This window comes from Poeciliopsis prolifica, unplaced genomic scaffold, assembly GCF_027474105.1.
Source record: "Poeciliopsis prolifica strain line A6 unplaced genomic scaffold, Auburn_PproV2 SCAFFOLD068, whole genome shotgun sequence".
NCBI classification, from domain to species: domain Eukaryota; kingdom Metazoa; phylum Chordata; class Actinopteri; order Cyprinodontiformes; family Poeciliidae; genus Poeciliopsis; species Poeciliopsis prolifica.
This window is the reverse complement of record NW_026562443.1, coordinates 1980376-1996174: the sequence shown is the minus strand read 5'-3', so window position 1 is coordinate 1996174 and position 15799 is coordinate 1980376. Positions and strand designations below refer to the sequence as shown.

The 15799-nt window shown below is 38.6% G+C and overlaps 1 protein-coding gene across 2 annotated transcripts; it reads right to left on the bottom strand.

Moving 5' to 3' along the window:
- Window positions 1-5140: 5140 nt before the first annotated feature.
- On the bottom strand, window positions 5141-14096 carry hdr (hematopoietic death receptor). 2 transcript variants are annotated; one of them, XM_055020565.1, is made up of 10 exons: window positions 13881-14096; window positions 11738-11876; window positions 11529-11657; window positions 11303-11414; window positions 11102-11193; window positions 10839-10934; window positions 8770-8789; window positions 8481-8663; window positions 6795-6831; window positions 5141-6319 (listed from the first exon to the last, which is right to left on the bottom strand). In XM_055020565.1, exons 1-10 carry the CDS (start codon window positions 13890-13892, stop codon window positions 6012-6014), a joined length of 1128 nt encoding a protein of 375 aa, XP_054876540.1. In that variant the 5' UTR covers window positions 13893-14096; the 3' UTR covers window positions 5141-6011. The 2 variants fall into 2 exon arrangements, with proteins under 2 accessions (XP_054876540.1, XP_054876541.1); XM_055020566.1 differs by lacking the exon at window positions 8481-8663 and having other exon boundaries at window positions 13881-14094.
- Between the last annotated feature and the right edge of the window lie 1703 nt (window positions 14097-15799).

Here is a 15799-nt window from a genome sequence, read left to right as displayed (position 1 = left end):
TGACCTGCTACATAGTTTATCTTAACCTGAGTGTATTAATAGAATTCAAGGCCTGAGCTGCAGTCCTCCAGTCTGCTCAAATTAAAATGATATGTAAATAAATCAAACAGGTAATGCTGTTTGATTTATTTACATCAGAATACTAATGTTGTTATAAAGCAATAGAAAGGAAGGCAGTTGAACATGTTGAATGAGTTTGTCCTTCCAAACGCTCCTGCGCTGGGATCTCTGAACGGAAGTCACTCAGCATTTCTCTGTTGCCTTTCTGCTCCACCTAGAGGTAATGTTATGCAACTGTCCAATACTGAAGTATGAGATATTTCCACATCAACCACAGTCGGCCAAAGTGTGCTAGGGGGAAAATGTTAAATAATATATGGATAAATAAAAAGTTGATAAAACAAAAACTATTTTAAAAAATCTAAGTGAATCAAACAATACCTGTGGATGTTCAGAGGAGTAATTTTATGTTTAACAAAATAGCTGAAGCTCTGCCAGATTGAACAGAGACTCAACGCAATCTTGTTTCAAGGCAGAAGGATCAGCATTGGACTGGCTCAGTGTTCATACCTATTTCACAGGACACACTGTGTAAAGACAGACAGGTTCTCCTCTGACACTACCCCCTGAACTCTGAACATGTGAGATTCCACAAGGCTTCTGGGCCCGCTTTATTTTCTCTTATTCAACTTGCTGGCATTATTCTTCCTTTTCTGATATTTCCTGTAATATCTATGTCAATGACATCCAGCTGTATTTCTAGTTTAGAGCACAGTACTAGTTCCACGGGCAGATTATTTCACTAAGAAAGATATTTTTCCTATTAGTAAAATAATATACCAAATAATCAGGCACCTTTTAATCAATATTAAGGAATTATTGACTTCAAATAAGCTCCTTTGTCTTACTGAAGTGTAACTTAGTTTTATCTTAGTTCAAGGGTACTATATGTGTACTAGAAACTAGGCCATATATTCTTAGTAAGATGTTGTGCTTTTGCAACGTCGCAGCCCAGTTCTCAAAACTCCACCCCTCTCAGAACCCCGCTGAAACCGACACCAGACTTATTGAGTTGTGGGATGAATTCAGTCCTAAGCAGAGTACAAAGTGGAGTCCTAAATCTGGGAGGTTGATCTGTTTGTGTAAAGACAGACAGGTTCTGTCTTTACAGAGTCAGCAGAAGGCTGACTCTGCAAATCAAGCATCACCCCGAGAAAGTCATGAATTCTGTCACATCTACTTTCTACATTCCACTATTTATCCCCAGCAGGGTTTCACATCGGTCTAACAAACTCAGCCTGCGCCGGAGACATCGGTTCATTTTTCTGGAAACAGATTGAGTACTATTATTCAACCTCTTAAAGCTTCGTGTTTTAGAGTCCTATTTTAATTTTTGTTATTCCTCAAGTTTCGCAGAAGAGCCCTGAAGTTGAAAATGTAATAGCGCAACCTCTTTACCTCCTCTTCATCACTGATTAACAGCTGTTTTATCCCCGTCTTCCTTGGCCTGAATAGAGTGATCACGGCCGCCTCCATCACAATCAGCTGCTATTCATGCAGCATTGCTCAGAAGTACCCAGCAACCTCCAGAAGTGCCACTTCTTCTGGTGTGGGGAGAACTGGGAGAGATAGTCCAAGAGCAAATCGAATTTATTCTTGATGCATGCATGTAGGCATAATAGTTAGGAAAATGGAATTTGAAACTGGTTTGTGTGTGTGTAACACAGCAGTGGCAGTGCTCTGCTATGTTACTGCTTTTGTCTTGTAGACACAGGAAACAACTTGAGAGTGATTTCATCAAAGGAACCAACTGCAGTCTGCACCCTTGATTTAATCCCAGGGGTCCAATTGGCTCCTCGGTTCACACTCCCAGGGTTTTTGCCCTCAGATCCATGAAGACGCAGACAGCTGAGTCGAGGGGGAAGGGGCCGTTCTGAGGGTTTTATTATTGTGAATGAAGACTGTAGAGAGCCCAGAGAGGCAGCTGGGCTTCTTCAGGTCCACTAATCACAGGAAACTACAGCCTAACTAAGAAACACAGTGATGGAAAATGATTTTAGCGCCAAGCCAATTATACTTTATGGCCACTTGGGGGCGCAGCAGAATAGTGGAAACAGCGTTTCAGACTGATTGCATTGTCCTCCGAAAGTATTCACACCCTCTTTTGACTTTTTCACATTATGTGAGGTTACTGCCGAAAAGTGTACTAGATTTAATGTGCCTGACCAACACAAAAAAGTGGATAATTGTGAAGCAGAACGTTAAAGAGGAGTCTATGATGTAAGCTTTATATCATCTTATGATGTTATTCCCTCATGAAAGACATTCTCGGAGTTTTCCTTTTGTATTTTCATGCATGTTTGAGAAATCATTCAATCTCCCATGGCAACCACGGTCATCAAACAACTAAACCCAGGAGGTCTTTTTTTAAGACATATTTGTTTTTTTATGTTCCTGGGGTTCCTAAACGCTTGCTCTGACTGAGCTCGTCTTTTATTGAGTACCAATGCACATCAAATGTGTTTTTTCTCAGTAAACGACCTGTTGAGACCTACAGAGGTCAAACTAAGATGCAAATGTTTAGATATGAGTTCGGTTCAGAGTCACAGATCTTGTCTCTGGTTCACCTTCACAAAGATTTACTGCTCTGACAAAAAAACAAGTTTTAATGAGTAACTCCACTTAATACAATTTCTCATAAATATTGATTTATTGCAGTGGCTCTTAATACAAGCTATGTGTTATTTAAATTATAACTTAAAATGCTTTAAACCTTTTTTTTTAGGTCCTGGATGGCTGAAAACCTAAACATTTGTAGAAATTGATTATTTGGGAAGCATCACAACTTAAACTTAAGGCTCAGCACCAAAGTTTTTCTCGAATAAGATTGATTGAATATGATTCAAATATATTATATATATTTAATCATAGGATTGATATATCGGCCGCTTTCGACAGAAAAAAGAGCTAAGTCTATGGCAATGTGGCCAGTTTAGCTAATTTTGATTTAAGGCATAACGAGGCAGTTTATCATGGTTCAGCCAAAGGAATGAAATAACGAACTGGAGTTTGATTTTTATTGTTAATGTGTTTCACCCTATTGAGCAGTGAAAGTAAATAAAATGTGTAACATGTCTTTTGCTTGAAGTATTTACTTACTGGAGGGTTTTGCTATTTGCGTAGCCGCAGAAGAGAGGACACATCTGTGGCTCTGACAGACTGACGCTCCCCGTGCAGTTTAGCAGCTCAGCCTGCACTTTGGACTGAACCATGGTTCTAACAGTGGCGGGGGTGGACACAAAAATTCGTTCTTGTTTTTTTAGCAGATGAATGGCAGATTTATTAAATTCTTTGTTTCTATTTCCTTTTCACGGTGATATTGTTTAAATACAAAGGTTTCTAATGATTTCTTTCGTGGGTTGGGGGAGGGCAATTCTAGACTTTTTCAAAATACGAAGTCGCACACCCCTCCTGGATGGGTTGACGTGTAGACCGCCACAGATTTTCTGGCCTGCACTCCCTAAAGTCTCAATGCGTTTTGTTTTCTTTGTAGGTAGCTTAAAACACTAAAAAAGAACAACTTGATCTCCCACTAAGGAAAATAGTAAAGTTTTTAAACTTGGAATTACACAATTTTAGAATAAACACACAAAAAATAGCTTTCTTAATGCATTCCAGCGCTTGCAAAACCTGGAATAAAGAGATTTTTTTAAATTGAAATTTACCACTTATGACATCAGCATGACTTCGCCACAGCGATGCATAGCCTCAATATTCAATGTCAAGCACATTTATATTTGATGTAATGAAGTATAATATGGGCCCTGAGCAGCCACGCTCTACACCTTTATTACAAGCGAACCAAATCACCTTTCTTGAGCGGCAATTTGGCTGCTACGGCGGACAGCCGCGACGGAACGCTTAATAATATTCTCAGACAACATTAGTTTGATGAATGAGAGTCAGAAGGCTGATTTGTTACAGCGGAGGCATCATTTAACAGAAGGATAGTGTGACACCTCTATTAAAGAGCAGGAGTGCGCACCGTAGGGCTGCTCTCTGAAATGACGGACACGGCGAGCCCATCAGCATTCATTATGGTAATGTTGGAAAAAGACACTTGTCTTCAGAGTAAATGAACAGCAAGCACAGCTCACCGCTCAGCCCGCCGAATAAAGAATGAAGGGCAAAATGAGGCAGCGGGCTTCCGATATTACTGGCGAGTGAAACCGAGTCGGAGCGGCTCGTGATGTAGCATTTATGACAGATTAAAGCAGGTTGACGTCAGGCCCTGCCTCCAGACAAAATGGCCGCGATAGCTTCCAGTCATAGCTTGAGAAGTTTAGCTACAGAAACAGCTCTAAAGGTCCCGACATGTCCACCTGCGGAGTCGCTGCCGCCGGGGCGAAGGGTGGACAATGGCGAACTCTGTTCAGTATTCCTGAATTTATCAAAGGACTGAAACCCTGACAACCTAAAGAGTCGGTTCTCCTCGCTGGCCAGCGAGGTTTAGAGCTGTAACTGTAGCATGACTGCCTCTGTAGAAAATTTGGTGTCATTTTAAAGAACCATTTATTTTTATCTTTGAGATTGAAATATGTTGTATGTAAAGGATGGCTCTTTTTGATAGAATGAAATATGATGAGAAACAACAAATAGCCTACTCTAATGACAGAATCTAAAATTATTGATGCGCTTGAAAACACAAAGTCTTCTATTTAGTTTCTGGTGCAGATATCTTAGTACACTTTAATGGACAGAACATCACACAATAACTTCAGTGAGACTAAGAGCTTGCTTTAAGTTAATAATTAGATAAGTATTGATTAAAAAGTAGTTCAACTGGCAGATTAATTCATTTATAACAGAAAAATGTCTTGTAAGTGAAATATTCTGGCAGTGGAACCATTGCTTTTTTATATATTGTACATATATATATAAAATATATATTGACTTTAAACAAGTTGTAATATATTATTCCTGTGATGCTTTGTCTTATTTAAAGTGCACTAAAATATCTGCCAGTGGAACTAATACTTTTGTAAATGAATATTAAGAAGCAGAAGGCATTTTTTGGTCAAAGTAAACAAAGCAGGTGTTCCTGCAGAATATGACAGAGTAAAAGATGCTTTTTGTTTCTTTCATCTTTTTATTAGAATGAGCTGAACAGCAAGTTACCATAACTGAAACATGTACATAAAAAAAAAACTTAATGGACTGAATCAGACACATTCAATCAGAACCAGCTGACAAACAGAACATCACTTCATAGAAAATGTGGATGAAAAATACATACATTAACTTCAGCAAATGCCAATCAAATGTCAAACAGAAAAAAAATCTGAATTGATCTATAACATTTTGCTATTATCAAGACCCCTGAGGGTCTTAAAAAACTAATTAATTCTGAGCCTAACAAAAGCACCTCCTGATTGGGAAAATATTTAGTACCAGACAGCAATGAAAAAAAATACAATAAATTAAACCTGTTTTCAGTACATGAAATCACACACATTCCAATAAATATTCAGGGATCACTTTAAATCCTTATTCAGCATGTAATATAAAAAATATGCACATAAAAAAAAAGAAATAAAAAATGGTAACATTAACAACTCTGAATACAGCATTCTGTTTGGTCTGGAGTCTCAATCAAATGAGCAACATAAATATACAGATATAAAAACAAATAGAGACAGAAGTTCCTACAATAATTTCCAGTCAGAGTATAGCTCCACCAGACTAGCGGCAGCAGCGATTAGCAACATCTGGTGGTATTGCACTCTGCTGAGCTAACAGCAGCTGTAAACGGAATCAGAGACAATATTCTGAAGACAGAGAGGACAGGAGCTTCTTAAAGAGATAGACGCCAGTTTCAAGGCATCAGATGCGGCTGTGATGCAAAGTCAAATTTCTTAGAAGATATTTTTGGTATTTACAGCATTTTCACAACAGCTCACAGTAACATTGTTCAGTTTATTATAAAATGAAAAACACTTAATACTTCTCCTTTAATCATCTCCCAGAGACAAACTCTCAAATTCGTAGTAACCTTTCTGAACAGCTTTCTCCATGACTGTCTCAGCTGTTCGTCTTTGGTTCAGGTCCAGTAAAGCTCTCAGCAGGTGGTTTAGACTGGCTTCTTTTCCCTCCTTCTCTACCCAGTACGACAGCAGAAAATGGATCCGGTCTTCATGAGAAAGATGATCTTTGCTTCTGATCTTGTTATCTTCTATGCTGAGCTTACGGAAGAACCTGTTGTGGAAGTCCACGTTCAGCTCTTCAAAGAACTCAAAGCACGCCGTGAGAGATTCAACACCTGGAAACAAAGGAGACAGTCAGTGTCTAATTACAGAGCTTTGAAAAAGTATTCATACAGGTTGAACTTTAACCTCATTTTGTTGTGTGTTAACCACAAAAGTCTATTAAAGGGGTACTATGTGAGAGGCCAACATTGGGGAGAAAGAAAATCCCTGATTTGTTTTGTTTCCATAGGCTTCTGGTCAAAATGCAGCAAAAGAGCCTGTTGATGCATTTTCTGCACATTTCAAGGATCATACTAGAAGCACTTTGCTATCATCTAACAGTTAGTTATTTTACAGTATTAAGCTGTATTTGACAGTGATAATGAACCAGAAAGGTTTTAACAAAATACATTATCTTTTCATTTGAGAGATTATTTATTATATCAAAGTAAAGGAAGCTGCATACATCCAAGATACTGTTTTCTGAGATTGTTTTTTGCTTCCATTTGAAACAATTTTTGAAAATAGTTTTTTTTTTTTTTTTTTTACCATTTTTAGGAATGAGGGTGGGGAATGGCTCTTCTTCCTAAAACACAGAGAGAAACAGGTTAATTTACCAAACTGATTTATTAAAAGCATAGGTTTTTATTTATGTGAGAGACCAGATTTGATATTCTATCATTAACAAGTAACTGTGTAGACTAGCACAGTGTATTCTTGGAAATGATTCAGACAAAATATATGTTTCAACAGGATGCAGTGTCACAGGAAATAGTGTAGGGTGTAGTAGGTATGCCAAGCATCGGTGGCGCTGTAACACTGCCACAGAACAACACAAAGGCATCATGTTTGTTACTGTGAGTGAGGCACATGTTGACTAAGAGAGATGAAGCGTGATCGTCGTCTAAAAAGAAAAAAAAGAAAAGAAAAAGACAGTTCGCATTGCAAAATGTTTTTTTAATCCATCGGTTTCATCAATGATTGTTGTGTGGCACAGAGGCTAGAGTAGGTATTCCGTATACCTGCTCTAGCAGTATACAGTTGTTCTGAGTTTTTGTCCTTGGTTCTTTTGCTGCATATCTTTGCCCCCTTCCTGTCAAATTACTGTTGAATACAGGCCACTAATGACAACAAATCTTAAAAAAAAAAATAAAAAGATTGTTTCTGGGCTCAAAGGATGCTAAGTCCATGTAGATCCACAATTAAAACAACAAAAATCTTTTGCGGCTACTTCGTATGGATTTGTCCCATAGGTTAAATTAGTTAGTTAGTTAAACCATTATTACATTAGGCAAAAAATTAAAAATGCAACTAAGAAAGGAGAAAAAGGGAGAGGAAAAGGGGAGGTCAACAATATTAACAGCCCTACAATAAGTGGCGTGTTCATTAACATACCAAACATTATCCCTCACGTTTAACCCATATGTCCCTGCTATCCACTGCTAGAAGATGGTACCAGGACAAACAAGGCAGCAGACATGTGGAAGGGACTGAACATGTTTCCTTCCTGCTTCAGAAACACTCTCAAAGGTTTTTACAGGAAATGGATCAAAGGCTGACTAATGGAAAATTAGATGGCAATAAAAAAGGTTGGTCACAATTTTACCAGCTGAAGCTCTTGGTTATAAATATAACTATTTACCAGAAGTTAATAAGCCATCTTCTCCTTTATATTTCTGTAAAGTTTATACATTTCTATTTCATATGTGTACGCTGTGAGCACATGAAACTAAAGTCATATTTCTTGTGCCACAATATGAACTAATATTACTTCCTTTCCTGTCTTGCCACGCTCAAACAAAGGCTGCTGAGCCAAAAATACCCAAAACAAAAAAATCAAAAAAACAATATGGACCAATCAAAAAATATATACATTTCTGAAATTTGGACTTCTGTTGATTTGCTTTGTGCTTGGCCAACAGATGGTGCGACTTTTTCCTCCAGTTGGTCCATGCAGCAAAATATCCATTTCTACTGAAAAAAGTGAGTCACTATTTATGTTGCATAATTTTGTCTGTGTGTGTACTTCATCACATGAGGTGTTAATGTCCTAAAACATAAATATTTGATGCATGTATTTTAGGTAAAAGTGGGTGAAAGTGAAAAAAGCAGCAGGTTTTAGGAAGCAGACAGTTGAGGTTAGTTTTGTAGGAAAGCGGAAGCAGAGCTGAGAAACCCAACATCAGAGCGAGAAGGCTGGGTGACGAAGAGATGAAGAGGAGCGGTCAATCTCACCCTCCTGTTGGGGTAATCCCAGGGGAGTATTTCAGCGGGGTCAGTTAGGTTGTGCTGAGAGCTGCTGACAGAGCTGGGATTGCTTTCACACAGATTTATTGTCTCCTCCTTCCCTTTAGGTTTATATATGTTTACATATTTACTTGGATTGGTGTTGTGAGGCTTGCTCACTGGAATACAAACCTGGAGATAATGAGGGGAAAGCATATTGAAATATGCTCTTGAAATTTGTTAAGTTTCAGGAAACATTGTTTTGTCAATATTTTGAGACCAACTCAAAGCGACTCACCGGTTTCAAACTGTTGGAATCTGAGGAGAGAGAACAGATATTAGTGTAAGGAATCGGCCTTATTGTAGTGATGAAACCTGAACAGGAAAAACGTTCTGAGAAAAACCAGCAGCCATCTTTTAAAGAGCACCAGCTGTTGACCAAAACATGTTTGGTCTGTGGGATTACTGTTCATCTATGTTGCATAAGCAGAAAGCATAGTGTACGAGTTGCCATGGCATCGACATCATTGGCATGAAAACACCATCACTCATCCATTGTAGTCCAGTATAACCAGCTTAATGTCAGCGAGGCTTGTGATGCAAGAAAACCAAACAGATTCTCAGTCTAACAAACACATTTCTACTGTATCACTTTGTTTACATGAGGGCATGTCTGATTGAAAAGGTAAGTGATTAGTTATGTGTAGCTGCTTGACCTTGATGAGGTTCATTTGGCTCATCAAGTTAAAGAGGCAGACAGATTTTGTCTTTGGTAGCAGGGTGAGTAGGTGTGGCTCATCCAAACTCAGATACCACAGATGCTTCCTACTGTCATTAAGGAAGCCTTAAAAGGCTCACACCTAGTCTAGAAAGTGTAAACAGAACTGTTGTTAAGCAATCTGACTAATCATTTATTTTAAAAAAATCTTGCTGTACTGCTGTGACAATGAAAGACACTGTGGGATTAAAAAATAAACAGGTTCTGTGGCAAGTTTGACGTCAGTGATGACTCATTCAGGTGTGGCCAGCATATTCACACTTCTTACTAAATGTAATGAGGAACTCTTCAGACCTCAATCATACTACTATTAATATTATTAATATAATACTAATATTATTAGCCAGGGTCCTCTTCACTCATAAGGGCAGCAGTGGGGTAATAAACCACTGGTCTTATGAGCCAGTTGTCAATAAGTGACATTACTCTCATCACTTATTGTTTTGAATTAAATGACAAGTACAACCTTTTGGGCATTCATCCATTGTGTAACACTGAAACACGGCAGCGCCGGGAAGCTGCTGCTGACGATAGACATTTTCTAGAGAAGAATTGCCTCAGGAGACTGTATGATACATAGAATATTCTTGTTTTATGTACCCAACTATGTCAGATGTACTTCATTCTATTTAAATCCCATTTCATTGTGTAAATAATAAAGACATAAAAGAGGCCTACTGTTGTTCAGTTCCAGTTCAAACATAGTGGTTGGGACCCCTTGTCCCATACATGCAACAGGGTTGCTGTCATTTCTGACATTTCATATATGAAAAATATGACAGCCATAGTTAAAATAGCATTTTACTATGAGATGTAATTTGTAAGGTTACTCTGTAAAAAATGAAAAGCAATATTTTGGTTTATTTAGCCTGCCATGGAGGAAAAAAGTGTCAATTTTTCAGTCATTTTTTTTACCATGTTTTCACACATTTATAAATGTCAGACTTCCAAAATTACTAGTTAACTCACAAACTAAATATTTAGTTTCAAAGTATATATTTACTTTCCAAGCTAAACATTTAATTACCAAAAAAAATATTTAGCTCAGAGCTAACTTTCTCTGATCTTGCTAACTCAATATTTAGGTTGCTAGTTAAATATTTAGCTAATATACAGATTAGCTTGGCAATAGGCATATGTAGATTGTCAAAATATGAGGAAGGTTTTGCTGATCTCTATGTATAATGGTAAAAATATGACTGAAAAATTTAAAATCATTTTTTTTCTGACAGGTGAAGTAAATAAATAATGCAAATGTTTTTACAGAGTAAGTTTACAAAAGGTTCCCCACACTTCACACATATGTATTTGCTCCACATGTACAGTTGCTGAAGAACTTGAGTAGATGGCGGCATGACAGGAGTGGAGGGACTCCTGGAGAAACCCGGTTCTGCTCCACAGAAAGGTCAGACTGCTGCAGTCATTAACCTGGAGCTATGATAAACCAGCTATACAAGCTGCTACATGGTCAACAACAGACTTATAGTTTATGGCAATATAGAACAGTTGTTTTACTATTATTGTTTATGTATGTTGATATTATTAATTCCAAGGTTTGAATATATAAAAGACTAATTTATTCAACCTACTTTCTGTTCTGCATTTCTTCTTCCACAAGATGACGATAATTATGCCCAAAACAATAAGTACCACAAGAATCACAATCACCGCAGTCAGAGTAGTATCTGGTAGGAGGAAAACACAACATTAGCAACATTTTTGTGAGGAGAAATGAAATGTCTTGGACTGACTCAATCTCGCTACAGTGTCAGACTATCAATAGGTGAGAAACCAGGTGGAGCAGCTGTGCATGCTAAGCTTATCTGTGGGAACATTTTGAACAATAAACTACCTGCTTCTTGGCTGGATTTGTCCTGCCGTTTCTTGCATTCAGTGTTACTGGTAGATGTGCAGTTCTTCACCACCTCCTCATCATGGTTACATCTAGTTTAGAGGCAGAAAAACAGGTTAGTGAATGGCAAAGACCGTAGCAACAGCATCATTGAGGGTTTCCGAGGAAAAGCTGGATGAATGCGATCACTTGTCTCCTCACCTGGAACACTTCTTGCATATTTCACATGCTTCGTCTGGATGGCAGTACCTCCCCGGCTTGCACTGACACAAAGTATCCTGGGTGTGAGAGCATTCTCTGACTATTTCCTGATCTGAGAGCAACATTAAACAGGCCTTGTTAAGTCAGAGCTGATGCTCAGAGCGCGGCATTGATTTTTCTCTACAGGCCTTTTAATCAATAGCACCAAACTGTCGGGAAGAATTACCTGGAGGGCACTGGGTGCACTTGATGCATTGTTTCAGTCCGTTGGCGTGCTCCGTGAACGTTCTATCGTTACACTCCTCACATGTTCCAGTCTTACCCGTTTCAGTGCAGGGAGTTTGGACATACTGACCTGAAAGCCATAAATAACATCCATATTATTATCATACTGAGCGTTTAGCTCTCCTCAAGCGTTCAGCCTCTGTTACATACCGGCTTCACATTTCACGCAGCAGATGCCGTTGTGCAGGTATTCTGTGTCTTTTTTGCAGAAAATAGACCGGCCTGTCTTCACACCACGCTGTGGGTAGGCTACTACCAACTGGAGAACAGCTAAGGAAGCCCACAAAACCTAGGAAAACATAACATGTTCAAAGGTTTATTCTTGTTTCACATTTTAAGCCATGTTACAGTCGCACTGACTCATCTTTGGACACGCATAAAAAAACAGAATACCCAAATAAGGCCCGAGAAAATCACACAAGTTGAACCTTGTCCCCTGATTAACCAGGCTCAACTCAGAATCCTTCCCCCACCACACCCGTCTTCCTGCCTCTGTTTACTTTGAGATCAGACAATTCTAAGGAGAAAAGGAGGAGTGTGGGGACTTGAAGTTCAACCTCTCTGATATGCAACCCTGGTCTCGCACACACACCCACCCACCCACCCACCCACCCACCCACCCACCCACCCACACACACACACACACACACACACACACACACACACACACACACACACACACACACACACACACACACACACACAAACACACACACACACACCTTAATCTTTAGAGAAACGCACAAGATATTCAAAAGTTTAAATATGGAGAACATTAAACTGGTTATCTGCCACTTTCCCTACCGTTACATTGCTAATTATATATATATATATATATATAGATGTATATATATATATATATATATATATATATATATATATATATATATATAGATGTATATAGATGTATATATGGATAAAGTCATTAAAAGGACAGATGTAGGCTGAACAAAACTGTTTTCTGAACCCACCAAGAAAAAATAGCCTTTCAAAGTGAGCTTTAAAGATATGGAAATTATAGTTGAGGTAAATACAAATTTACCTCATGTTTTTATTCAGGTTTTCTTCCACTGATTGTGAACAACAACTTTAACTGAACCAGCTGATTAAACCAGCTTGCCTTTCTGTGTAGTCTTAATATTCTTAAACCACTGGCCACAATTAGGAGGGGAAAAGACTTTAAAGGCTTACAATTAATAGAACTGAGTAATGTAAACATCCATCCACCTATCAAATTAATTCTGTCCAAATTCTGATTTTCAGTGACACTGTATACCTGAAATCATTCCTGTAGAAATTAGGGAGTTTTGCGATTTATTAAAACGACAACAAACAAACAGATTAATAAAAGTCAGTAAAGTTATATTTTTCACACTTCCTGATCCAGCTCGATGATGCAACACTAGCTCACACCAGGCAACTGGCCGGTCACAGCCCAGTAGGTGAGGGAGAGAGCTTCCCTCAGCTGCGCTGTCACAACACATCACAACACATCGCAGCCAACCTCGCAAAGAAACACTTCATTGCCATGGCATCGTAACTCTCAACCAGGTTTGACCAAATAAAGCAAAGTCGTGCCTCTCTGTACACATCCCGAATATCTTGACGTCAGGTAACCAATGAGTCTCTGAAAGAAAAAGTGCGCGCGCCCTCCTACCTGTAAAAAGCACGTGCTGAGAGGAGCGCGTCAGAAGGAAAGAGCACAGCTGAGCTGTAAACCCAGATGTTTTTAACTACTATTTAGTTAGACAGCAACAAACAGGAAAACTGTTTCAGAGCCTTCACGTGAATAATCAGCTTTTCACTTAAAGCCAATACCAAATGAAATATCTCCCTTCCACCCCAAAACCACAACAGAAAATGAAATAAAATAAGATAAAATATCAGTAACTGTGCGCAGTTCCCCGTTTTCTTGAAGTGGAGGGTATGAATGAGGAGCCGACTTGTTGAATTCCTCACCTGCGTACAGACGTAGAGGACAAGCCCTGGCATATACCCGCGAGAAGACTCCGTTAAAACTTTTATTACCCACACTAAGACATTTCTAATAAACCCACTCTGAACGCGGACTAGTTTCACGTCGACACTGTGAAACTAGTCCTTGACTTAAAAGCGTTGTTAATAAGCTTCAACGCAACCGTCACTGTTTCAACCCGCGCCGGCTCTAATTAAAAACGCTACAGCGTTGAAAAACCAACTTTAATGACCGAAGAAACTAAAATATCTGCCTCAAACCAACGGTAGCGAGAGTTTAGGGTTATGTCACTAACATGGAAAATAAATACAAACTTACCTTAGTGCTCATGTTTTGTTTTTTTAATTCGTAACAACTCACTGAACGAGACTTTAACACTTGTAACTTCTAACGCCGTCTCCTCCTCTGGCTCTGTCTCAGGTGATAGTTGTCTTGGATGACGTCATTCCAGGGCGGGGCCAGGAGCCCGGAAACATTTCACCCGGCTTGTTTTCGACACCGCGTGAAGAACTTAACATAAAAAAACCAGGATGTTTTCTACCAAAAAGTGACAGAAACCCACAACCCTACAATTTATGTTGAAGTGAAACGTACTGTTTTTAAGCCAGCTTTGTTTATAATGTTTTTGTTTGTTTGTTTGTTTTTTTTTTTTTATCAGCCCAGGCAGTCTGGAGGTTCATGACAGTGGGCATAAACATTGTCACTTGAAGTACTTTACCGTGATCTAACAACCTACTATAAGCATTGGTTTAATACGTTTTTTTAAGCGTTGCTTCTACCTTAATGTGTTATTTTGTAGTTATTTGTAGTTATTTGTAAAATTATTCTTATTTCAATCTTTAAAAGCACAAATTTGCACCAATCCTACATTTTGTCTGTTTGATTATGCATCAAATGAGATGCTCTGATTAGTACTTGAACACTTTTAACCAAATACTTTTTTATTCCTACAGGTTATAAACTCTGGACAGGTCATCAGACAGTTTCTGGACTGACCACTGTGCTATTTTGGGTGAAATGTCCAAAGCTTCAAACTGCTATCAGAGAGATTTGCCCTTAGGTGGCAGTCAATGAGAAAGTGTTGGCAGTCAATGAGAAAGTGTTACATCACTGTGAAATATTGTCACAAAGGCTCATTTACAGAGGAAGACCATTTTTAATCAATACTCTCCACTGCTCCTTGCAGACATGGAAGATCTCAATGTATTATGCAGGAGGGAAGACGCATGTCAGTAGTCATCTGGGCATGAGATCCTCTCAGGTGATTCCACAGACAGGGAATGTGTTCTGGGGTCACATAGGTCCACCTGGCAGATGCTTCTGGGTGTAGCCGATGTTGTTTATACTAAATTTTAAGATATCAATAAAAATGTTCAGCCATGATGGGACTGGCATCCTGGATGGTATCTGTCGGAAGGTTTCTATGATGCTGCCATTTTCCAGCCGCTTTATCCGGTTCTGGGATTGCCTTTGAAGGAGCCATGCATCCTTTCCTGTGTTTATCGCCACCAGGGAGCATATTTAATTTTGAGTTCTGGGTGTGTGATGGGGTTATTTTAGGTCAACCATGATTCTGTTCAGGTGTTGTTAATGGGAAGAGGCAACAGTTTTCTACTGTGCTTGGTTTGGATTGATGTCGAATTTATATGGATCTAAATGGAAATAGTAAGACAACGGACATTGTTCTGATGATAAATGATTTTATTATAAGTCAAACTAAAGATTACCATTATGAATCTTAATTGAACGCACGTAAAACCAGCGCCTTTCAGGAACAGCAACCAGTAGCCTAAAATATACGATTTTAGCCGCTACAATCAATTCCTGAACATATTTATTCAAAAAGATGGTGAACATGCTCTACCCCTAGTGCTACCTTACATATTTCATCAATAGACTGAAAATCAATAACTTTTTTCTGTGATTGAAAGTTGAATCTGCATGTTTGTTCATTACATCCGTGAAATTTTTTGTTGTGCCTCAGATAATTAGAAAGTGGACATTTTAGCAGGAGCTCTTGTAGCTTGTGGAAAGCTGTACACTGCAAAAACTCAAAATCGTACCAAGATTTTTTTAAATCCTGTTTCTAGTTCAAATGTCTTACTACAATTGAAGACAAAACTATCTTACCAGTAATCAGAAATCACATTATCTATTTGAACATATCGATGTCTTTGATCCAGGAATAGTTTTTAGCCTCACCTCTTCCATCACAGTTTATTCAACAACAATTCATG